Source organism: Eurytemora carolleeae, unplaced genomic scaffold (assembly GCF_000591075.1).
Source record: "Eurytemora carolleeae unplaced genomic scaffold, Eaff_2.0 scaffold69, whole genome shotgun sequence".
Lineage (NCBI taxonomy): Eukaryota > Metazoa > Arthropoda > Copepoda > Calanoida > Temoridae > Eurytemora > Eurytemora carolleeae.
The window spans coordinates 219148-244316 of record NW_019396021.1 but is presented as its reverse complement, the minus strand read 5'-3'; the positions used below and the strand labels follow the sequence as shown (position 1 = coordinate 244316).

General features: G+C 31.8%; 3 protein-coding genes across 6 annotated transcripts; all 3 read right to left on the bottom strand.

Moving 5' to 3' along the window:
- Window positions 1-694: 694 nt before the first annotated feature.
- LOC111696540 (uncharacterized) lies at window positions 695-8766 on the bottom strand. Of its 2 annotated transcripts, none has more exons than XM_023466286.1 (8): window positions 8051-8766; window positions 6416-6545; window positions 5726-5774; window positions 4087-4164; window positions 3814-3857; window positions 2611-2700; window positions 1567-1663; window positions 695-851 (listed from the first exon to the last, which is right to left on the bottom strand). In XM_023466286.1, the coding sequence occupies exons 1-8, from the start codon at window positions 8106-8108 to the stop codon at window positions 789-791; spliced, it is 609 nt and encodes a 202-aa protein (XP_023322054.1). In that variant the 5' UTR covers window positions 8109-8766; the 3' UTR covers window positions 695-788. The 2 variants fall into 2 exon arrangements, with proteins under 2 accessions (XP_023322054.1, XP_023321973.1); XM_023466205.1 differs by lacking the exon at window positions 8051-8766 and adding an exon at window positions 7943-8043.
- An 83-nt stretch (window positions 8767-8849) lies between these two features.
- Window positions 8850-17491, bottom strand: LOC111696675 (1,3-propanediol dehydrogenase-like). Of its 3 annotated transcripts, XM_023466481.1 has the most exons (10): window positions 17435-17491; window positions 16605-16673; window positions 14991-15003; window positions 14131-14242; window positions 12433-12493; window positions 12189-12227; window positions 11422-11471; window positions 10363-10394; window positions 10100-10189; window positions 8850-9280 (listed from the first exon to the last, which is right to left on the bottom strand). In XM_023466481.1, exons 1-10 carry the CDS (start codon window positions 17464-17466, stop codon window positions 9197-9199), a joined length of 582 nt encoding a protein of 193 aa, XP_023322249.1. In that variant the 5' UTR covers window positions 17467-17491; the 3' UTR covers window positions 8850-9196. The 3 variants fall into 3 exon arrangements, with proteins under 3 accessions (XP_023322249.1, XP_023322171.1, XP_023322320.1); XM_023466403.1 differs by lacking the exon at window positions 14991-15003 and having other exon boundaries at window positions 14131-14255; XM_023466552.1 differs by lacking the exons at window positions 8850-9280; window positions 14991-15003 and adding an exon at window positions 9385-9435 and having other exon boundaries at window positions 14131-14255.
- A 1097-nt stretch (window positions 17492-18588) lies between these two features.
- Window positions 18589-24701, bottom strand: LOC111697370 (long-chain-alcohol dehydrogenase 1). Its single transcript, XM_023467393.1, has 9 exons — window positions 24637-24701; window positions 24333-24370; window positions 23374-23438; window positions 20838-20910; window positions 20493-20546; window positions 19260-19348; window positions 19050-19113; window positions 18730-18787; window positions 18589-18671 (listed from the first exon to the last, which is right to left on the bottom strand). Exons 1-9 carry the CDS (start codon window positions 24665-24667, stop codon window positions 18589-18591), a joined length of 555 nt encoding a protein of 184 aa, XP_023323161.1. The 5' UTR covers window positions 24668-24701.
- Between the last annotated feature and the right edge of the window lie 468 nt (window positions 24702-25169).

The window sequence follows — 25169 nt, the reverse complement described above, 5'->3', positions numbered from 1 at the left end:
TCAGGTTTTAGCCTTTCATTTTTCTTTACAGTCCCTTTAACTATCATTTCTTTATTCTTTTATTTTAATACATAAAAAGGACAAAATATACACGAAGTGAAAGTTAAAATACCATTAGAAATCTTTTTAGGTCCTATTTATTTTAGTTTAGTTTGGGGGGGGGGGGGAAATCGACCAAAACGTACACGCTTGTTTGAGTTTCATCTGTATTAGTGAAAAAAAAGTTTCGTACATTGCACGTTCTTAATGTTCTAATGTTTATCTTTTCCGTTTTTATCTACTCCATGTTTATCTACTCCATGTTTATCTACTCATGTTTATCTACTCCATGTTTATCTACTCATGTTTATCTACTCCATGTTTATCTACTCCATGTTTATCTATTCATGTTTATTTACTCCATGTTTATCTACTCCATGTTTATCTACTCCATGTTTATCTACTCCATGTTTATCTACTCATGTTTATCTACTCATGTTTATCTACCCCATGTTTATCTACTCCATGTTTATCTACTCATGTTTATCTACTCCATGTTTATCTACTCCATGTTTATCTACTCCATGTTTATACTCCATGTTTATCTGCTCCATGTTCCAAATTTATTTTATCCAAGTTGTGCTTGAAGGGATTAGCTTCCTTAGCAACAAGTCAGATATATCAACCTTGATCTTGAAACTACAATAACAAATAATTAATAATAGGTAACATTTATTATATATATATAGATATTTGAAATAAATATGGATTTATAACATTTATCTTGCCAATCCACATATTCAGCTCATTTAACCAGAGTAGGGATGCTTTCTCTTAAACTCTAGATATTCTTGAAACTGCTGCTGGGCATCCTAAATGTATATGGATATGGTTGTTCTTGTGACTATCACAAATTAATGGATATTTTTAAACTTGTGAAATTTCATTTTTTCTTTAACCAACACAAATTGATATTATTTGGTATAATTTTGCATATTATAAGAATCAATATATACGTATTTTAAATTTTTGAGTTTGAGTCAGGCCCAAATATATCATAGCCCCAGGGAACTCCGCCATCGAAAACAAAGCAAAGAAACGGGAAAATTCATATTGCTATATTTCTATGAAATATTCGAGAAAAAAAATAATTACCATTAAAGAAGCATCTGGAAAATATTAAAAATAAATTTTATTTAAAATTGCATTTCAAATTTGTATTAAAAAATGCGCATTTTGCTAAATATTAAAATTCTTTAAATTAAATTCTTTTAAAATTCAAAGCAAAGCGTAAAAATATTAAATCATGCAATTTACTTGGAGTTTATGCATATTGCACATGGTGCAAGAACGTTTATATAAAGTATTCGAAAACTTTCAAATAGATTTTGCACAATGTACATATGTCCACGAATGGTGAGAAACAGTTGTTTACATGCTAAAACTTTTGAATGTTATGAAAACATTTTTAAAAAAGTTCCAATTGATGTTATGATGAACAAATGTATTCCAGTCGACCACCCTGCCCCCATGCACTCCCCCACACCCCTTAAACTGTACATCTACTCCTCTCCCATTTTGTATCACCTGAAACTGTTTAGTGCTCTGTAGATCTTCTAGTTCCTGATTGATGACACCATTTCCCTGCCGTTCAGGACGCAGGAATGCGTCAGGTTCTGCTGACCTGTACAGTTTATAGTGTACAGTGTACTTAAAAAACAGTTTTAGAGGGGTTATCTACTAGCTTTAACGGCAAACTACGCAAAACATGGTTAAACTCTAGTGTGGCGTATTCTTAATTTAAATGCTTAATGTCGATATTCTATGTAGGCACTTTTGAACTTGAGGATAAATAATTGATTCCAAAATTAAAGTTATCCCATCAGGGTATAACCAATCCTGTGGCCGAATTTAAAGAATTTGAGCGGCGGTTTGAATTTAAGCCGCGGTTTAAATATGGTTGGTTCCATTAAAAATGGTATCAAATGTTTCAAGATTTAAGCCGGCGCTTAATTTAAACCGGGTTTTGGCGGATTTAAACCGCGGCTCAAATTCTGTAAATTCGGCCACTGGTTATTTAAGAAGAATTATATGAATCCGTAGTTCTGCATAATATGGTGATCAATGCTTGATCCTCAGATTCACTACACAAAAGTTTTGATTTCTGCAAAAACATTTATTCTTTAATGCAAATATTTGTTTTTGCCACGTACATTTTGCATAAATGATTGAATACTGAGAGTTTAAAAATTTTCTGTTTTGTCCCCCAAATCCCAATTTGGAGCTTTGCACAGTCCAATGTGATGTGGGACACCTTGTAAATAGGGTTTCCAAACGGAATTCCGTAACAGGGCCCGCAATTGCGCGAAAGTAAAATCCTCTTTCATTAAAAACCCTACTTGAATATTTAAAAGGGGTTGTTATAGTAATTTGAAGTGACGCTTCATGAAATAGGGTCAAATTAATGATAAATAGAATTCTTTAAAATCTTACGAAGATTGATAAAAAAAATAGCTGCTTGAGTGCATCTACAATAAAGTATATTTTAAAAATTTTTAACAAATTTTAATTTATCTGTTTTATATTTTGAATTAATGAGTGAACATTAATTAAATGTAAAAGAAAACTTACTTGATTGGTCTGCCTGTGTTTGGATCTAGTAAAGTCCATGTATTTTGGGCGCTTCGCCTTCTTCTACCGTATCCTAGCGGAAACCTCTTTCTACAAGATAAACCAAATATTTGAAATGAATCAAATCAAAGTGTTAATAAAGGTTTAATTTATTTACCTTACATAGCGTATTAAATGGTTTGATTTTGGTTTCACTTTCCACGAGTTTAAAAGCGTTAAAAGAGGATTAGAGGTTTGACTTTAATTAATAGTGTTCAGTCATGGTCAGTTTTACTCATGAATACCTAAGCATGCAATGAGAACCAGAATTAGTTTAACTCTTACCTAAGCTTGCAATGTGATCCAGAATCAGTTTAACTCTTACCTAAGCATGCAATGAGAACCAGAATTAGTTTAACTCTTACCTAAGCATGCAATGAGAACCAGAATCAGTTTAACTCTTACCTAAGCTTGCAATGTGATCCAGAATCAGTTTAACTCTTACCTAAGCATGCAATGAGAACCAGAATTAGTTTAACTCTTACCTAAGCATGCAATGAGAACCAGAATCAATTTAACTCTTACCTAAGCATGCTATGAGAACCAGAATCAGTTTAACTCTTACCTAAGCTTGCAATGTGATCCAGAATCAGTTTAACTCTTACCTAAGCATGCAATGAGAACCAGAATCAGTTTAACTCTTACCTAAGCATGCAATGAGAACCAGAATCAGTTTAACTCTTACCTAAGCATGCAATGAGAACCAGAATTAGTTTAACTCTTACCTAAGCATGCAATGAGAACCAGAATCAGTTTAACTCTTTCCCAAGCTTGCAATGTGATCCAGAATCAGTTTAACTCTTACCGAAACTTGAAAGGAGATCCAGAATTATTTTAACTCTTATTGAAGCTTGTAAAGAGGTCCAGAAGTATTATAACTCTTATATAAGCTTGTAAAGAGGTCCAGAATTATTTTAAGCCTTACCGAAGCTTGTAAAGAGGTCCAGAATTATTTTAAGCCTTACCTAAGCTTGTAAGAAGATCCAGAATTGTTTAACTCTTACCTAAGCTTGCAATAAGAACCAGAATCAGTTTAACTCTTACCTAAGCTTGCAATGAGGTCAATTATTATTTAAGCTTTTACCTAAACTTGTAAAGATGACCAGAAGTATTTTAACTCTTATCTAAGCTTGTAAAGAGATCCAGAATCAATTAGACTCTTACCTAAGCTTGTAAAGAGGAACAGGTTCAGCTAGTTCTGCTACGGCCTAAAAAATGCTTAATTAAAACAAAACATTAGGAATAATAATAATCACGCAGGCTGGAAGGGTAAACAATCTGATTTTAAAAATGCTAGAAGAAGCGTGACCGATTCTGTTCAACTTGAACCAGTGCACACATGAAGAAGATCAACTACCTCTACCATTCATTAAATCTGGTCCCAGGTTCTTTGACTCTTAACAAAATATTAGATTTTACTAATTTAAAAACTTTTACCTTTGTTTTTAATGAATTTCTGACTCCTCTCTCAAGATTAATTAGTTCCCCCTCCACTTCCAAATCATTAGACAGCACCTGTAACAACAGTTTTAAAATATAAATATAAAATATAACTTTCTTTAAAATGTAATAAAACATGTAATCAATTAAAATTTGTAGATAAAAACAAAATAAAAGATTTGAAAAAAACGTAACCCCCTTCCACTCCCATCCCCTATCTACTAACTTAGTCTTATAGAGAACACAGTAGATAAAATAGAAAATTCAACGGAAAAACTGGACTCCATGTCCATGTAGCCAGAATTGATGTAGATGTCCTTGTGCACGGCTATTATGTAGAACTGGTAGATATATATGCATGACTATTTTGCATTTTTGTAGCTTTAAATCATGAATAGAAGAGAATATAACCGTTTATCATTCTTCGTAATCTTCATATATCAACTAACTCTGTATAGGGGTCCGGTCTGGGGGAAAACTAAGGTGATAACTATATCTAAATTAGGCGGCATTGTCTTTTGGTGGGCTATGAAAACTGGTATTGACAGGAAAAGGGGTGGGAGTACGATTACGAATAAAGTTTTAGTAATAAAATTTAATTAATATTTATAGAAGGTGTGACCCAAAATAGATAAAATTATGACTTTTAGATCTGTTCGACATGCACAAGATATTTTTAGTCATAGTTTTCAAAACCAGATCTAGACAACTGTGAAATAAGACCGGGTCGACTTTGAAGTATTTCAACCCTTTTGGCCTTTGGGGTTTAAGCACTTATTCTAAATATTGTTTGTTTGTTTCCATAGATACAAGTACATTTCAGATTTGCACCGTAATTCTTTCTAGCTTTAGTTGAAAAGTAGGTGGCTGACAAAAAAGCTAATATATTCTAAGAGAATGCATTTTAGAAAACGGAGATTGCTAGAAAGCAATTGAGGTTTGTGTTTTCTACAACCTCAAATGATCTAATATTCTTGCAACCTGATGATGTACAGCTTTGATATTTCAAACCTAGATTATATGATCTAATAGAGTTTATAGTTTGAAATATAAAAATCTACGACATTGGGTCGCAAATATAAAGGGTTTTAAAAAATTAAGAGTTTTCGCTAGATTCAGATTTATGAAAGAACATTATACTTGTAAAACATCTAATATTCCTGTTAATTTTTTAGAAGCGCCGAGTGTAAACCGTATTTTAGAAAGCCTCACACACTCCAAATCACTAACTTTAAGATTAGTCTCTAGATTCTCATGTTTACCGCCACACCCTGTCTAGTTCTTTTTCCCTATTCTTTCATTAAAATTGGTTTTCTGATCTAATATTTAAAAATATTTTTATCAATCAATTGATTAATAATAATTAACATTTTTTACTATCGATTTTGATGGTTATTATATCGTTAGCACTGACGAGGGTCAACCCAGACCGAAGCATATTTTTCAATAAAAAGTTTACTTTTTTTACTCTATCACCATCACCACCGAGTATTTGATTAAACCTATGTTTCCTGTTGCAAATAAAGACCTAGCTTATCTCGCTTCCTTCTTATTTTTGGCCGCCGTATAATCTTTTAGAATTTGAAGAATGGTATACAATGCATGTATGTAAAGGTGGATATATAAGGGGTTTCACCTGTGAAATATCACTTCCTAGGAACTGCTTCCCTCCTCCCAGTTTAGGCCTGACATAAAGGTCGGAATCAGTTTTAGGGTTCATGCCAATACCATCAATCAATAGGCATTCAACACCTTATTTGTATGCATTACTTGTACATTTCAATAAATGCATGTACATTGTACAATGTACATTCAAAAATGTATGAAATATGAATTCATTTTTTATACAACACATGTATGTGTTTTTGTATGTGCACAACAAATCAATGTAATTGCAGTACATACAATGTAAAAAATCAATGTATTGCACATCCAATGCAATAAATTCGATATGTGCATATACATATGATATGGTACAGTATATGTATTTGTTTATGCATGCATAATTTTTATACAAAAATATCCTAACTTATTAAGCTTGTGAATGAAATTTCCTAAATTCCATCTTTACTAGTTTGCGTCGGGGTGTGCGTATTTTAGATAGTTTTAAAGCCGTTTTGCCTTTTTTTAACATCTGTGGGGTTCACCTTTCCGGATGCTTTACGAAAAAAAGTTTGTTTTTACACTAACCAAAATATTAACAAATAGCCTTAACAATTTTTAAATTATTCATTAAAGGCCGGGAATAAGGAACCCTTGTGAATCTGATCTGATCGAATGTGTCACTCTATAAATGAAGAGCATTAATTTTATCTAATAAAATGACCTGTGTGGAACAAATATGTCTGCTCTTCTATTCACTGTGTTAACAACTGCTTGTTCTGCTTGAACTGCCTGACGTTGAAATCTCGGAACTCCGTTGATCTCGGCCCAGCGGTTGTATTTCTCCAAAGCATCTAGACGTAGAGTTGTCAATCGTGTTTCAAAACGATCGAAAAAATAAAGTTTTTTGTTTCTTTTTTTTGGGTCACAACTAACGAACCAATCGTTTTGAACCAAAAAAAACGAAAAACGATATTTTTTCATACGATCGTTTTTATTTAAATGATCGTTTTTAAAAACATTTTCACTAAAGAATCTGACTTTTATGACAGTTAATATGACAGTTAATTTCAATTATTTTGAGAGTAATAACCAGATTTTTTCTGACTTAAGGTTTTCTGATCCAAGGCTTTCCGACCAAAACATGTATTTGGTCTAAAAAACGGTCGTTAACGATAGTCAAAAATTAAAACAACCTACCTTCAATAACGAAACGATGAAGTATAACAAAAAACTACTTTTTTTGAATTAAAAAATTCGTCATTTTTCAAAAACGACGTTTCGTTTTTCGTTTTTTTCTTTGTCGTTTTTAAAACGAAACGATATCGTTTTCAAAAAAGTGAGACCGTTCCATCCCTTTCTAGACAACATTACTACTTTGAATTGTTGTTTTTTTCTCTTAAATTAATCACAAAATTAAATATGTTTATTTATTGTTTACTTATTTAAAAAACTTTATTTTTAAATTGATGTTTAGGTCGGCACTTGCATAGAGTTTTTAATAATGTACAGGGTGACGTATAAAAAAACAAGGATTAGCGTTTTGAAGCCTCACTCGAAAAAGCAATATTGGTTAGCTAAAGTTAACAGAGAGATTTCCGAACATTCAACATAGTTTTACACCAAACGAAAGGTTCGGACGACAAAAACTTAATTGTATGACCCCTTCTAAAATTAAAAACAATATACTACGGCACATTTTTGAGTAACTTCATAGGATTAAAGGGGCTAAAAAACTATAATCCCTGTTTTTGGGGGTCAACCTGTAGAATGTAGATGGCAAAACTTTGGGCGAAACTCATTGGCTTTGTCAGATATTTCTAATGAATATCAAATGTATAGAAACATGGCTGTAGAATTTTGGGAATTGATTCTCTTTTTTCATACATTCGTTTGTATCTTATTTCAGATTTCAGATATTTAGTATTTTCTAATCCAATTAGAATACAAGTCATATATGTTGGATTATACCGTAATATTTCATTATTTGTATATACGTAAATACATTATAATGTATTAACACCAAAAGTATAAAAAAAATATGGTGCATGACGATTTCACTTTTACAACGTAATTCATAAACTTAACAGTATTTCATTTAATGTTAGCAATTCTTAATGAAAATTAAAATTTTTCGTATGAATTATTTTACAATTATAATTTATTTGAAATTTGTTCGTTATAAAGACATACTTTGCTGAATGCTAATGTTTTGTTAAATTTTCTGTCAAACCAGGAATATTCTGCTAACCTTCATATTTGTCGTATCCCTGGACCCCTAAGCTGACCAGCATAACCAGCTGGAGAAGAAACGTATGCGCGCATTGACTCATGTTTATAAACTAAACGTTATACTTGCCGCGCACTCCAAACGCGCTCAGGATAAGATGACGGCGGGCACAGTGGGGGATCGTCATACATGCATGCTTCAATGACCATTCAGAGCACAGTGGTTCTATATTAGATGTTTTAATACTTTTTCTTAGCCCCGTTTTTCAGAGCTTTGAAATCAATAATACTATGTATTGTTATTTTTTATGTTTTGATACAATCTACGGAATCAAATCTTAAAATTTTAGTTTTATTTTGACTAGTGTTTGCAGAAAATAATCAGCAAACCAGTATTTTGCCATTATGTTGTAAAACTGATAGTTAAGCAGTATGAAAAAGTAAAATATTGTATCTTCATTAAAAAATTGCATTTTCAAGAGTTCTTAATACCACGTCTCCTCCTTCGACACCAGTGTGCAAATAATGTTTTACTTTTTGTGCTGAAAATTATAATTCTAAAATTTTGACAAAATAGATTTTTGATGAAAATAATCAATATCGCGTCACATCGTGGATAAATGTGTGTGAAGTGATTTAAGGAAATTTTCTACAGAATCATCGAAATTTAGAATGTCAAATAGTTTTAAAACATCCAATGGGGGGCTATAATAGTAGGGCCAGGATCATGAATTCTAAGGCTTTTAAGGCCCCAACGAAGTGCTGAGCGCCCCCCTACCCCCTAGAAAGGTGAAAGACCCTCTGAACAAGTTCTTGTATACGTCACTAAAAGTATTAACATAAATGTCTTTGAAACTTTAAATTGTATTAAAACGACCAAATTGACAATATATATAAATAAAATAAATATTACACTTGAGCACCTACACTTACGTTGTACTTTTTATTTCTTTAAAACCTTGACATAAAGATAAAATCCTGGTATTTTTTATAAAGATAACTATGGTGGAGAAAACTCATCTCTCATTCGTTACAAGTCCTCCAACCATGTGTCGCAAGGAAAACTTATTTTTCAAACAAATTAAATATAAAACATAATCAAATGATGTTTATTTTTGATTTTTGGGGAGAATTTGTAATTTGTAATCAATGGAGGAATGAATATTACAAAAACAGCTTGGTTTATCTTGAAAACTCGTTTTCCACTTTTGTTGGAATGTTTTTAACAAAACATTTTTTTTCGGTAAATTACATTTTTTTTACACATAAATGTTTTTTAACAGTTGTATGCTTGTGAGTAAAGTTCTAATGCATCCTCGAATTTAACTTCTCTTGGATTATTTGGCATCAACCGATCAACCTAAAATAATATTATACATTAACCGATCAACCTAATGTAATATTATGCATCAACCGATCAACCTAATGTAATATTATGCATCAACCGATCAACCTAATGTAATATTATGCATCAACCGATCAACCTAATGTAATATTATGCATCAACCGATCAACCTAATGTAATATTATACATCAATAATATTATCAACCTAATATATGAAAAAAGTGATTAATCTTTATTGCATTTTAAAAAATGTTAGATTATTTTGATTATGCAAAATGTTTAATGTATGTCTGAAAGGACTAATTGTTAATTCTCTGAATCGTGATTTAAAAGGTTTTATAATTACATTCTTTTATTACTGTTAATTACTGTTAAATAAAGAAAAATACGAGATTTGGTCCATTTAAAGGAAAAATTAACTCTCCACCATCTTTTCTCAGTTAAAGGTAAAGAGCACTGTTCTTCATTGTGTAATGCATTCTTTAAAGGGTTTGTGGACGTAACTTTAAACGTCCTTTCCTTTAAAATTCCTTGTAATCCCTTGTAATATCAACTAAATACGAATGCGTCGGAAAAAATCGATGACTATTGTTTGTAATATCTGAACGATTTGGTTGAAATTAAATTGATTTGTTTACGATCCGAGTTGAATGTTGCAACTTTCTGAATTTGTATGGACGCTGCGTTGTTCGGTATGAGTCGTTTTTAACAATTTTCTCCTTATAGACGAAACAGAAAGAAGTAAGATTAGTAGCGATCAAAAGCGATTATTTTTTGCCGTAAGCCTATACCCCCTTTCTTTTTTCGCGAACACTCCCTTTAAAGTAGAACTACCTTCATTGCCTGTGTAGCAAGTAGATGAAGATCCTTTGATTGTATTCCAACTTCAGGAAGTCGAGTTGGTATCTGTAGATCCAAGGCGAGCTTAACAAATTAACATGAATTAAATAAAAATATGAAAATATGAGTTTTTTAAATAAAGCATCTGATAAGGTTCATTGAATTAAAATAAAAACACTACGAAATTTTCTTCATCCATGTTTTTTTTCTCGAAATCTCAATAAAATAATTTAAAATTTTATATTTAAGGGTTTTACCTGGTAAAATCCATCAGCCATAACATTTACATCTAAAATGTTTTGATATCTGTCAATAATATTAGTAACTAGCTGAAGGGCCCGGCGTTGCCCGTAAAATTTTTTTTTTTAACCTATAACACCCATGAGTATCCACAAAAAAATGTCAGACCAATCGGTCCAGCCGTTTGGCCGGCTATAGACAACATATGTACGAATGCCTTGTCTTATTATAAAGATATATTCTATATAATAAAGCCATAGCTACCTCATATATATATATATATATTTGTATTTATATATTATCCTTTTAGACCAAATGGCTAGACCGAATGTGATGATATTTTTGAAGAACCCTTGAGTAACCCGGGGGTAACATAGACTAATTATTTTTCAATGTCGATTTAAAAAAATCAAAACTCGCATATTTTTTCTTTCAAATTTTTTTTCTTCAAAATTCGATTTTTTAGAAAGTCTTTGGGCAACGCCGGGCACTTCAGATAGTAGATAATAAAGATAATGTACATAATATAAACTATCTGTGTAATATATACATATATATTGTATAAAAATATGTTTATTGTGCAATATATATTCATATGACATAATTGTGACCCTTCATGTATAGAAGAGTTTAGCAACGCAGTTCTCTGATACTCGAGATATTACGTGAATCTGATAACATGTATAGAAGAGTTAATCTGATAACTTCAGCTTTATATTGACTGCTGTACATATCCAGCTGCACTGCACATGAATATATTGTACATGTCGTGTACCAAAGTAAAGCCCTTGTTCAAGGTTTTATGAACTCGTTTAGAACACCCTGTAATGAATTATTTCGTAAAACATTGTTATATTATTTTAATTGCTATCTAATTTTTCTGTAAAAAACTATAAAGAAAAAAATTATCAAGGGTTCTTGAAGACTTTCAATTTTCAGCTTTAAAAATACAAATATCTCCGTCTTTGATTATCAGACAAAGCGTTTAACGATATCATAATGAGTCAGGCATGTCTATACAAATAGAAGAATACTTGAAATTAAGTGTACAGTCCCTTTAAGCTGAATAATAATACCTGTGCCTTGAACTGCAGAAAGCGTTGGAAACACTAAAGGTGTCAACTCTCTGAAACAAAACTAGCCATTATAAAACCTACATAAAGAACCAGCAAAATGTGGAATAGAAAGATGGCATTAAAGAAAGTGCATTTGATGTTTTTACAACGCAAATAGGTTTGCTATAGTAGCTAGATAATCTCTGAATAACTGAAAAAGTTTGTGACTGTACTTAAGAATAACTTGATAAATAAAAAGCTCGAGTCTGCAAGTCGTCTTCCTATTCCGCATTTCTCTGTTTCTCACTGTACTATAAAAAATAAACATTTTAAAATTTATATTTTTTACCATAGATAAATAAATAAACATAGATAGCTTATGTACGCAAAATCACCAAGAATTGTACAGTCCGCGAACTCATACTTCTAGGGGTCAAAGTGTACTTCAATGATAAGCGGGGTGGTTTGGTGTTTTAATGGATTTCATAATTATTAAACCACTCAGGAGTGAATTTTATTTTGAGAATATCAAATTATTTCACTCAGCAATATATCATATTGAAGAATTAAAGAAGGACATAAGAAGGACTAAACTAACTTAAATTTCTCTCTACAGAACTCATGTACACCACAAGTACTCAATGACATAAGAACAGCCAATGTTCACAACCGACCTAGTTAATCTATATAATAGGAATATCTTTAAAACATCTCTGTACATTTATATCCTTCAAGATGAAAAATGTCGTCTTTTGCGCAATCTATCTTTATCTATGGTTTTTACTTACTTGTACATTTCAGCAGCAGCCGCATGTTCTCTATTAAACCTAGAAATAACAAAACGCAAAAGTTTTTTATTAAAAATAACCATAATGTACTACTTTATAACTTGTTTTACAAAATATGTAGCTATGCATAATAATATCTATAAGATTAGTCAAATCGTGTCAAAAATCTTGAAGATTAAACATGCACAATTCAAATTTTTATTTTGATACGATTGACAACTTATGTAAAATTCATTTGCAATACCTGAGAACATGAGGTAGCATAAGTGAGTTTGAAAGACCATGTGGAACATGGAAATGAGATCCTAAAATAAACATCAAATTAACAGGAACTGATTACTTGCCTTTTACTATTATTTATTATATTGGTGCAAACCAAAATTGCAAATTTAATGGAGGGTGTCCCATGCTAAACATAGCAATTAAGTGACGAATTTGAGATCGTCTTTGGTACGAAGTAGCAGTGTAATACCTAATTTTAGAATGGCATAACATAATTTGTAATTATGTCTGCTAAAGTTTATTTGATGAAAACGGTAAACGGCTGAACTGATGTGTCTACTCTGTAATATATCTCTGCAAGATAAACAGTGAAGACGGACAAGTTTACATTGTTTGCATGTATACCAGAATATTCTTGTTTTACTGAGTACAACAGTATGCAATCAAAACATTAACAAACAACTTATAAACTCTAACAGACGAATTGCAGGCTTCCCAGTGGGTCTGGGTATATCACTTTACTAAATCAAAAATCATTTTAAATGGCAATCTTGAAATATTTATCAATTCACTGTTTATTAGGATACCCTTTATTTCAAACTTTGACGATAAATAATAAGTCATAGTTTGAAATATCAAAGTTCATACAACATTTTGCTCGTAACATTAAACTGCCTGAAGCATTTAAAAATAAGGAACATTTTAGGTCAAAATTATGAAAAGAAAGGAAGGGATATCTCACAAAATTATGAAAAGAAAGGAAGGGATATCTCACAAAATTATGAAAAGAAAGGAAGGGATATCTCACAAATTTTCGTAATTTTGAAATGATTTTGCCAAGTTTGATAATGTTAACAAGATAAAATTTCTTCTAAAATGCAGTTCCTTTGCAGAGATAGTACAATGGGCGATTTTATCAATACAATGAAGACGACTTTCGGTTTCAATTTTGATTTACATAAAAATAGAAATCAATAGAAGGTGTCGATTAAAAATGTTTCACTTTGATTACTTTTAAACTTGTAATTAGAAAAAAGATTATTAACAATCAAAACTTAAATATAAAAGCCGTCTTAATTGTTTTGATATAGTCGCCTACCACTGTTCAAGAAGAAAAATATAAATTTAAAAAGTGAAGAGTTTACTGATCTTGTATTTAGTGGATACATTTCATTTTTAGCAAAAAATGAAAATTTTTAAGGAAAGGAATTCCATAATCAGAAATGTTTTCTTAAAACTTATTTTAAAACCGTCACAAAATTTTCATCTTAGACAGAATCTGAATATTATTCAAAGATTAAAATATCGAAGATCAGTGGCCGAATTTAAAGAATTTGAGCTTCGGTTTAAATTTATGCCGCGGCTTAAATATGGTTGGTTCCACTTAAAATTGTATCAAATGTTTTATGATTTAAGTCGGCGCTTAGTTTTAACCGGGTTTTGGCCGATTTAAACCGCGGCTCAAATTCTTTAAATTCCATCTCAGGATGAATTAGAAAATTAGAGTTAGTGGGGCCAGTATTTAGTTCTTTTAAACAGCGATTACAAAAAAGGCAAATTGTTAGTAAAGCTTTGTTTTCCTTATATTAATAGCGAAGAGAACTGGTCTGGACAATTTACTGTATTTCAGACAAAAGATTAAATATTTCTTAAACATTATTCAACACTGTCACAAAAATTTCATTTTAGGCAGAGGGTTAAATCTGAATCTATTTAGTACCTATTGGATAAGCCAGGGCATGCACAGCTGCACAGGGGGAATTGGTAAACGCCATACCAGCCAATAAACTGCCCAGTAACATACTCATTCGGGCATCTCGGTCATTTCCATCCTCTACAACTCGTCTAGAAGTAGAATATCTAATCCTCTACAACTCGTCTAGAAGTAGATTATTTAATACTCTACAACCAGTCTAGAAGTAGAATATTCAATCCTCTACAACTTGTCTAGAAGTAGAATATTTAATACTCTACAACCAGTCTTTAAGTAGAATAATTAATTCTCTACAACCCGTCTAGAAGTAGAATATTTAATCCTATACAACTCATCTAGCAGTAGAATATCTAATCCTATACAACTCGTCTAGAAGTAGAATATTTAATCCTATACAACCCGTCTAGAAGTAGAATATTTAATCCTATACAACCCGTCTAGAAGTAGAATATTTAATCCTATACAACCCGTCTAGAAGTAGAATATTTAATCCTCTACAACTCGTCTAAAAGTAGAATATTTAATCCTGTGCAACCCGTCTTGAAGTAGAATATTCAATCCTCTACAACTCGTCTAGAAGTAGAATATTTAATCCTCTACAACCCGTCAAGAAGTAGAATATTTAATCCTATACTACCCGTCTAGAAGTAGAATATTTTATCCTATACAACCAGTCTAGAAGTAGAATATTTCTTCCTCTACTACCCGTCTAGAAGTAGAATATTTAATCCTATACAACTCGTTTAGAAGTAGAATATTTAATCCTATACAACCGGTCTAGAAGTAGAATATTTCTTCCTCTACTACCCGTCTAGAAGTAAAATAGTTAATCCTATACAACCCGTCTAGAAGTAGAAAATTTATTCCTCTACTACCCGTCTAGAAGTAGAATATTTTATCCTATACAACCTGTCTAGAAGTAGAATATTTCTTCCTCTACTACCCGTCTAGAAGTAGAATATTTAATCCTATACAACCCGTCTAGAAGTAGAATATTTCTTCCTCTACTTCCCGTCTAGAAGTAGAATATTTAATCCTATACAACCAGTCCAGAAGTAGAATATTTAATCCTTTACAACTCGTCTAGAAGTAGAATATTTAATCCTCTACAACCCGTCTAGAAGTAGAATATTTAATCCTCTACAACTCGTCTAGAAGTAGAATATTTTAGCCTCTGCAACCAGTCTAGAAGTAGAATATTTCTTCCTTTACTACCCGTCTAGAAGTAGAATATTTAATCCTATACAACCCATCTAGAAGTAGAATATTTCTTCCTCTACTACCCGTCTAGAAGTAGAATATTTCTTCCTTTACTACCCGTCTAGAAGTAGAATATTTAATCCTATACAACCCACTAGAAGTAGAATATTTCTTCCTCTACTACCCGTCTAGAAGTAGAATATTTTATCCTAAACAACCTGTCTAGAAGTAGAATATTTAATCCGATACAATTCGTCTAGAAGTAGAATATTTAATCCTCTGCAACCTGTCTAGAAGTAGAATATTTAATCCTCTACAACTCGTCTAGAAGTAGAATATTTAATCCTCTACAACTCGTCTAGAAGTAGAATATTTAATCCTCTACAACCTGTCCAGGAGTAGAATTATATTTTATCCTCTACAACCCCGTCTAAGAGTAGAATTATATTTTCTCCTCTACAACTCGTCTAGGAGTAGAATTATATGTTCTCCTCTACAACTCGTCTAGGAATAGAATTATATTTAATCCTCTACAACTCGTCTACAAGTATTATTATATTTAATCCTCAACAGTCCGTCTACAAGTAGAATATTTAATCCTCTACAACCCGTCCAGAAATTGAATATTTAATACTCTACAACCCGTCTAGAAGTAGAATTGTATTAACCCGTCCACAAGTCTGTAACATATTATCTACAAAAATTGGATTTTTTAGTTCTGGGGTTTCTCCTACTCTTCCCTTTTTCCCTTTGCTATTTACCCATCCTTTTTTTCTCCCTTTTTTTAAAATTACTTTGTGAAATCTGTAATGTATTCGTTATTTGTTAATTTCAAAAATAAAATGTATCTATAAAACTTTTGAGGGCCAGCCAATCAAAACAACCAGAAATGGTTTGGCTGTAGCCCTGGCTAATAATTGTTTAATAAAAAATTATAAAATGTAAAATGTATTTATTATAATGTTAGCCGGAATAAATATCTATCTATCTATCTAAGTAGACTTATATTTAATACTCTAAAACCCGACTACTATTATATTTCATCCTCTACAACTTGTCTACAAGTAGAGTTATATTAATGCTCTGTACAACACATTAAAACTTCAAAAGGAAGGGGTTTGACCTCAAAAAATATTTTTGAAATATTTTATTTATGTTAAGTCCTTCGAACGAAAAAAGCAAATACTGTCGTCTTCTTGTATTCATCAGTTTTCTGTTGTTCATGTTAGGAAAATGTTTTTATTTTAAAATAATCTGAATTTAGATTTCCATTTACTAACCTTATATTTTGAGAGAGTAGTTTCAAAGCTTCCCTTGCTAATGTGTCAGATAACATATTTTTTTGAAATCTAAAAATAAAAATTTTAAAAAATGTTTAAAAAATTGCAGTTTTTCAAAAATAGTGTCATTTTAAAATATTTTAAATAGCATGTCTCTTTTTTTAACTTTTGAAGATGAAGGACAAGTGTAATGCAAAGTTAAAAAGACTGTGAACAAAATTTCAAATGACCCGCAGTTTTTAAGTTTTACATGCCTGATAAACAACAGTACCCTTAAAGGTTTGTATAATCAAGCATGAATAAGATATCCATGTCTTTAGCTTAATTAATCATTATTTTCATTCGTGATTTCTCTTTAACCCTGTAAAGACTGGGGGGTCTGAATCTATGTATAGCCGGGGGAAGCGTTTGGTGCCCCCACCCCTGGAAAGAGGCCTTAGAGAATAGGTATAGAGTTGAAATGTATGTTAATAACCCACTTTTTCATGGCCAGCTCAAAGAAAAAAAATTAGACCGACAACTTTATTAGTTTGGGTGCTAGGGAGTAGGGAGGGTGGAAAAAAATACCTAAAAAGGGTAAAAAAATTAAATAATATTTTTGTTTTGTTTTAAACAAATAAAAAAGTGTGACACATGTTTCTACATGCTTTTTTAAAGGAGGGGGACGCCAAACGCCCCCCCCCCCAGCCTGTTTAGGGTTAATAAACTTCTGAATTCCTGCTAAACAATTTTCAAGCTATGTTTGGTCCGATAAAGGTTTGAATGGTTTAGTTATACATCGAACAAGAAATTACGTCTACACTTCCTTTAAATTAAATTTGAGGACTCACTTTGATGTATATGCCTCTATAGCATGAACCATGGCATCTATACCAGTCGCAGCGCTAACCTAAATGTACCAAAACTTTATAGAAAATAAACTTAAAGGACTTTCTCGTTAAAGGTTGGAATTTTGAATGGATTTTAGATTAGTACACGATAAGATTAAAATACAGATGATAAAAATAATATTCATTAAAAGAACAACAAATGTTTCTAATTCCAGGCTCTCAGCCTTTGAGCCACGTCTTAGATCCCCAAAAACCGGTTTCAATTGAGCGCCGGTTTAAATCTTGAAACATTGAATACGATTTTAAGTGGAACCAAGGCTGCGTCTCAAATTTTAGCTGCGACTAAAATTCTTTAAATTCGGCCTTAGGGTGCTTTTACTGTTTTAATGTTTTAATATTGTATTTCAAGTTTTTATTTTTTATCGTAATTGTAAAAAACCAGTTTTTGCGATTTTTTTGTTAAAATTGCTGGATTTTCAAAAATAGTAGGTGTTGATTCTTTTTGACTAAATTGTTTGTATTTCTAATGGACACAAACAAATAGGCAGACAAGCAAAGTATATTTATATGGAAGATAATATATAAAAAAATAGCTAAAGTGCCCGGTGTTGGCCGTGGAATTTTTTCAAATAGAATTTTCAAAAATAAATTCAATTTTTTAAAGAAAAAAATTTCCAATTTTTGATGTTTGAAAGAAAAGAATTTTCAATTTTTGTTAGCCTATGTTACCCCAAGGGTACTCAAGGGTTCCCTCAAAAAATGTCAGCCCATTCGTTCCTGTCGTTTGGACAGCTATAGCGGACATATAAATATATATATATATATTTGTATTTATATATTATCCTTTTAGACCAAATGGCTAGACCGAATGTGATGATATTTTTGAAGAACCCTTGAGTAACCCGGGGGTAACATAGACTAATTATTTTTCAATGTCGATTTAAAAAAATCAAAACTCGCATATTTTTTCTTTCAAATTTTTTTTCTTCAAAATTCGATTTTTTAGAAAGTCTTTGGGCAACGCCGGGCACTTCAGATAGTAGATAATAAAGATAATGTACATAATATAAACTATCTGTGTAATATATACATATATATTGTATAAAAATATGTTTATTGTGCAATATATATTCATATGACATAATTGTGACCCTTCATGTATAGAAGAGTTTAGCAACGCAGTTCTCTGATACTCGAGATATTACGTGAATCTGATAACATGTATAGAAGAGTTTCACTTAAATTATTATTATTATTATTATGACTATTATAGTATTATTGTTATTATTTTGAACCTGTTGTAATTACACTAATATTAGTTACTTCTGACCCTGTACCAGCTGTGGTGGGCACCTAGAACATAGAATTACATGTTTGGATAAATTTTAAAATTTCTTCACTTTTCCAGGGGGTGGGTTTTGTGCTTCCCCCCTTCCTTTTGTTTACGTCCCTAACTTTGATGTACAAATGATATTATCTATTTGAAAACTTAATAAGATTTTAATAGATTAAAAACTTTACTAAATCTACTAAAAATTGATTTATTTCTAAAGTTTGAAACTTAAGTTTTAGATTGATTTAATTGAATTGATTGAATGTCAAATTCATGTTTTACCTGAATTAAAGGTAGACGACGACCAATACATTTATCTACCCCGTAGATATCATTCAACGATTGCCTGAACATTTTTGCATTATTTTCCTTCAACAATGTTCTAGATTATTATAATAGCTTGAAAAAGATACATTTATAAATATATTCACTCCAATAACTTGATGTTTAAAGTACTTTTTATCGACGCCTGTATCACGTGACGGTTCTTACTTTGTATTTCCTGCCATAAATGATGCTAGTTTAGCAGCGTCCATACTACTCCCTCCACCCACACCAACCATGCCATCAACTCCACTCACCTTCATGAAAATCAATTTTAATAGTGATTTCTATTTTAGATCGAATAAATATTACACACAAAAATTTATATTACATTTTTTTGGAAATGACGAATTCAGGAGCAATTCCTTTTGTTTTTCTAACTGAGAATTGTTATTTTATAATTAAAAAAATCATATGCAGATTTTTATCAGAATTTATCTTCTATTTCTTCAAGATAGAAAAATGACAACATCGATCCTCATTGTTTTATATAATATGTTAAATCGGACTCTGTAGTTGACACTGCGAACCAAGATTTCAACGCTCTCACGTAAAAATCGATCAGTAATTTGTCTACAGTGAAACCCTTAATAAAGAATACATCGAAAGAATTCATCAAATGTCGTATTCTTCACTTTCTGATAATGGAATGTTGCAGATATTTAGTTTTTTAATTAAATGATTATATGGAACTCTTTAACACTGTTCCCGCATATTCATGGCTATTTATTTATTTTCGCAAATACTGAAATTTACTTAATACAGTATAAAACTCATTGAAAAATTGTCAAGACGACATTTGATAAATTCTTCTGATGTATTCGTTATTAAGGGTTTCACTGTATATTACTTCATTCAATTTTAAGCTATAAACAAGCGCTGTGCAGTATATAAGTATGTTTTTACCTAGGGTTACCTAAAAGTAAAAGTGACTTGGTGAGGTGAAATCAAAGCCGAGGTCGTTGCGGTTCTTTATCCTTATAAAGGCTGGGGGCCTGAATCTATACATAGCCTGAGGAGGGGAGTTTTGGCGCCCCCTCCCCTAGAAAAAGGCCCTAGAGAATAGGAATAGGGTTGAAATGCATGTTTATAGCCCAATCTTTCATGGCCAACCCAAAGAAAAAAAGTTAGACCTATAACTGTAATAGTTTGGGTGCTAGGGAGGGGGGAAAAAATGCCTAAAAAAGGGTCAAAAAAAAAAAAAAATAGTTTTTAACAAATATCAAAGTGTGCCAGGCGCCAAACAACCCCACCCTTCCCCCCACCACAGCCTGTTTAAGGTTAAATTTGAGGCTGTTTAAATATTAATTCAATAACTTACAGCGTTGTCTAAATAGACATAACTCTTTAAATTAAGGATCACTTGAAAAGATCTGTACAGTCCCTTTAATAAAAATTAACCTTTGCTTGCTGGATAATCTCTTTGATAATATACTCAGGGGGGTCTTCTTGTACCTAGTTCATTCAGTGACATTTTTTGCTAAGGGGTTCGTTTAACATTATAAACGAAGACGACATGAATTTAAAATGCATAAAATACCAAAAAGCAGAATTGAAAACAAAGTTATAATGTAATAAAGTCATGTCCAATAAAAAAACGACATTTCAACACCCCTTAAGAGACTTTAAGATTGAGGCAAGAAAATTATATTTAAAAATTCTGCTATTTTAAATGTTCTGTGTATTTAAAAATGTCCGAAAATTATCGAAAAAGTTTACAATATTTTAATTAAAAAAACACTGTTCCTTGTCATAAACAGAGCATTTGAGTCCAGCTGATTCCACTCCTTCCACTACACGATCCACTAGACCAAGCTTTCTAAATAACTAGACACTTCACGATCCACTAGACCAAACTTTCTAAATATTTAGACACAGCACGAGCCACTAGACCAAGCTTTCTAAATATTTAGACACTACACAATCCACTAGACCAAGCTTTCTATATCCACTAGACCAAGTTTTCTAAATATTTAGATACTACACGATCCACTAGACCAAACTTTCTAAATATTTAGACATATACACGATCCACTAGGCCAAGCTTTCTAAATATTTAGACCTTACACGATCCTCTAGACCAAGCTTTCTAAATAGTTAGACACTACACGATCCACTACACCAAACTTTCTAAATATTTAGACACAGCACGAGCCACTAGACCAAGCTTTCTAAATATTTAGACACTACACAATCCACTAGACCAAGCTTTCTAAATATTTAGACACAACACGACCCACTGAATCAGACTTTCTAAATATTTAGACACTATACGATCCACTAGATCAAGCTTTCTAAATATTTAGACACTATACGATCCACTAGACCAAGCTTTCTAAATGTTTAGACACTACACGATCCATTAGACCAAGCTTTCTAAATATTTAGACATATGCACGATCCACTATACCAAGCTTTCTAAATATTTAGACATATACACGATCCACTAGACCAAGCTTTCTAAATACTTAGACCCTACACGATCCACTAGACCATGAGCTTACTAAATATTTAGACCCTACACGATCCACTAGACCAAGCTTTTTAAATATTTAGACACTATACACGATCCACTAGACCAAGCTTTCTAAATATTCAGACATTATACGATCCACTAGATCAAGCTTGCTAAATATTTAGACATATACATTATCCACTAGATCAAGCTTTCTAAATTTGTATATATTTCGCGCTCCACTAGATCAAGCATTCAGGGGTTTAAACTAGCAAGAATTCAGGGGTTTAAACTAGCAAGAGTTCAGGGGTTTAAACTAGCAATAATTCAAGGGTTTAAACTAGCAAGGATTCAGGGGTTTTAAATAGCAAGGATTCAGGGGTTTAAACTAACAAGGACTCGGGGATTTAAAATAGTAAGAATTCAGGGGTTTAAACTAATAAGGATTCAGGGGTTTATACTAGCAAGGATTCTGGGGTTTAAAATAACAAGAATTTGGGGGTTTAAACTAGCAAGAATTCAGGGTTTTAAACTAGCAAGAATTCAGGGGTTTAAACAAACAAGGATTCGGCGATTTAAAATAGTAAGAATTCAGGGGTTTACACTAGCATTAATTCAGTGGTTTAAACTAGCATCAATTCAGTGTTTTAAACTAGCAAGGATTCAGGGGTTTAAACTAGCAAGAATTTGGGGATTTAAACTAACAAGGATTCAGGGGTTTAAACTAGCAAGGATTCTGGGATTTGAACTAGCAAGAATACAGGGGTTTAAACTAACAAGGATTCAGGGGTTTAAACTAGCAAGGATTCAGGTGTTTAAACTAGCAAGGATTCAGGTGTTTAAACTAGCAAGAATTCAGTGGTTTAAACTAGCAAGGATTCAGGGGTTTAAACTAGCAAAAATTTGGGGATTTAAACTTACAAGAAATCAGGGGTTTAAACTAGCAAGGATTCTTGGATTTGAACTAGCAAAAATACAGGGGTTTAAACTAACAAGGATTCAGGGGTTTAAACTAGCAAGGATTCTGGGGTTTAAACTAGCAAGGATTCAGGGGTTTAAACTAACAAGGATTCAGGGGTTTAAACTAGCAAGAATTCAGGGGTTTAAACTAGCAAGGATTCAGGGGTTTAAACCAGCAAGAATTCAGTGGTTTAAACTAGCAAGGATTCAGGGGTTTAAACTATCAAGAATTTGGGGATTTAAACTAACAAGGATTCAGGGGTTTAAACTAGAAAGGATTCTGGGATTTGAACTAGCAAGAATACAGGGGTATAAACTAACAAGGATTCAGGGGTTTAAACTAGCAAGGATTCTGGGGTTTAAACTAGCAAGGATTCAAGGGTTTAAACTATCAAGAATTCAGGGGTTTAAACTAGAAAGGTTTCAGGGGTTTAAACTAGCAAGAATTCAGGGGTTTAAACTAACAAGGATTCAGGGGTTTAAACTAGATTCAAGGGTTTAAACTATCAAGAATTCAGGGGTTTAAACTAGAAAGGTTTCAGGGGTTTAAACTAGCAAGAATTCAGGGGTTTAAACTAACAAGGATTCAGGGGTTTAAACTAGCAAGGATTCAGGGGTTTAAACTAGCAAGGATTCAGGGGTTTAAACTAGCAAGGATTCAGAGGTTTAAACTAGCAATGATTCAGGGGTTTAAACTAGCAAGGATTCTGGGGGTTAAACTAACAAGGATTCTGGGGTTTAAACTAACAAGAATTCAGGGGTTTAAACTAGCAAGAATTCAGGGGTTTACACTTAAAGGATTCAGAGGTTTTAATATACAAGGATTCAGGGGTTCAAGGTTTAGATCTATATAGTTGTTTAACTAACCTAAGACCTGGATCTGTTACGACCAGAATATGTTTACTTCCCAACTTTTGCATCAAACCTCCAACCTTAAAGGTGATAAATATAATCTATATGTATACTTTACTTGTCTGTATATTTGTTTGCAGTCTGTCTGTTTTTTTGTATCCAATAAACGTCAAAACGGCTGAACTGATCGGCTCCAATTTTTTTGTGGGATCCCACGTGACCCCAGGGAAGGAATTTATAGATGATCGAATTTTAAAAATTTGCCTCAAACAAAATTTGATTTTCGAAAATTTTGAAAATTCACTAAATTTTTATGAATTCTTGTTTGTTTTGTTTTACGATTTACATAAAGGGAAAATGTTCACAATTAAAATGGAAAATGGGCGCGAAGCGCCCTAAATCTAAAACCCTAGTATCTATATATAAATTTGGCTTGTCTGTCTGTTTGTTTGTTTGTTTGGGTGTCTGTCTGTTTGTATCCAATAAACGTCAAAACGGCTGAACCGATCGGGGCCAAATTTTTTGTGGGACATCTAGTGACCCCAGGGAAGGTTTATGAATGATCAAAATTTCAAATATTTGTCTCCATCAAATCTCTATCTCCATTAAATTTTTTTAAAATTTTGAAAATCCACGAATTTTTTGTGAAAATCCGCGAATTATTTTTGTTTTTTTTTACGATGTACACAAAGAGAACATGTTCACAATTAATTTAGAAGATGGGCGCGAAACGTCCTCTAAGGCTAGTAATATAAAAATATTTAATATACAGATAATACATATTTCAAAATAAAATTAAAAACATTTAATTATCATTCCAAACTATTTATCTAGCTAAATATTCTAAATTGGTGTGGATTAATAGAAATGAAAATATTTACTATACTCTATGCTATGCTATTTGTTTAAATTTTTGGAAAAATTTCAATTTTTTTAGAACTTAATGGATAAATTCCTTTGATTTTTCATAATACCTTAGATGATGAACCCAGTTCGCAGAGAATATTAGGAACTAAAAGTGAAAAGTTTTAAATTGTTCATATTAGTTAGCTAGGGGTAATATGCTTTTCACTTTGCTGAAGAAAGAAAAGTTTAACAAATATTAAAGATAGAAGTGAGCAAATGTTTTTTAAAAAGTTTTTAGCGGAAATATGTTTTTAGCGGAAATATGTCTTAGCGGAAATATGTTTTTAGCGTAAATATGTTTTTAGCGGAAATATGTTTTAGGGGAATAGCTAGAAGTTGTTTCGGAATAGTGAACAATAAAGGAAATTATACCTGAAGAAAACAAAAATGCTTTTAGCGCCATTCTTCTGCAAATAATGACGTTTCTCAGTTGCAAATTCAACATTAAAATGCAAATTTAATTTTATTCTTTTATTTTAGTAAGATAAGATAATGCCGCCTTTACTAACTCGTATTCATAAACTATGTAAATGATATACAATACTTATAAAAGGTATTACTACATATAGCAATGTTTTTGTATTTCAAGATTTCAAAACTTTAAAAAAAATTCGAAATAAATATATAAGTTATGAAGGAATAAAAATATATAAATTATTATCATTATAAAAAGCCAATAGATGACAGTATCACGTCTAGAAGAAAAACTAGAAATGGTAATGTCAGTTTCTCGAGAAATGTGATTAGAGAGCTCTGCCTAGCTTAGCGTAAGATAAATATTAAAACCGGTTATAGACAGCATATATGTGTTGCCTATTCTCCGCTTGTAAATCATGAGGATTGTATAGATACTCAAGGTGTTTAAATATAAGCTGTTATATATAAGGGTGGTATACGGTTAATTG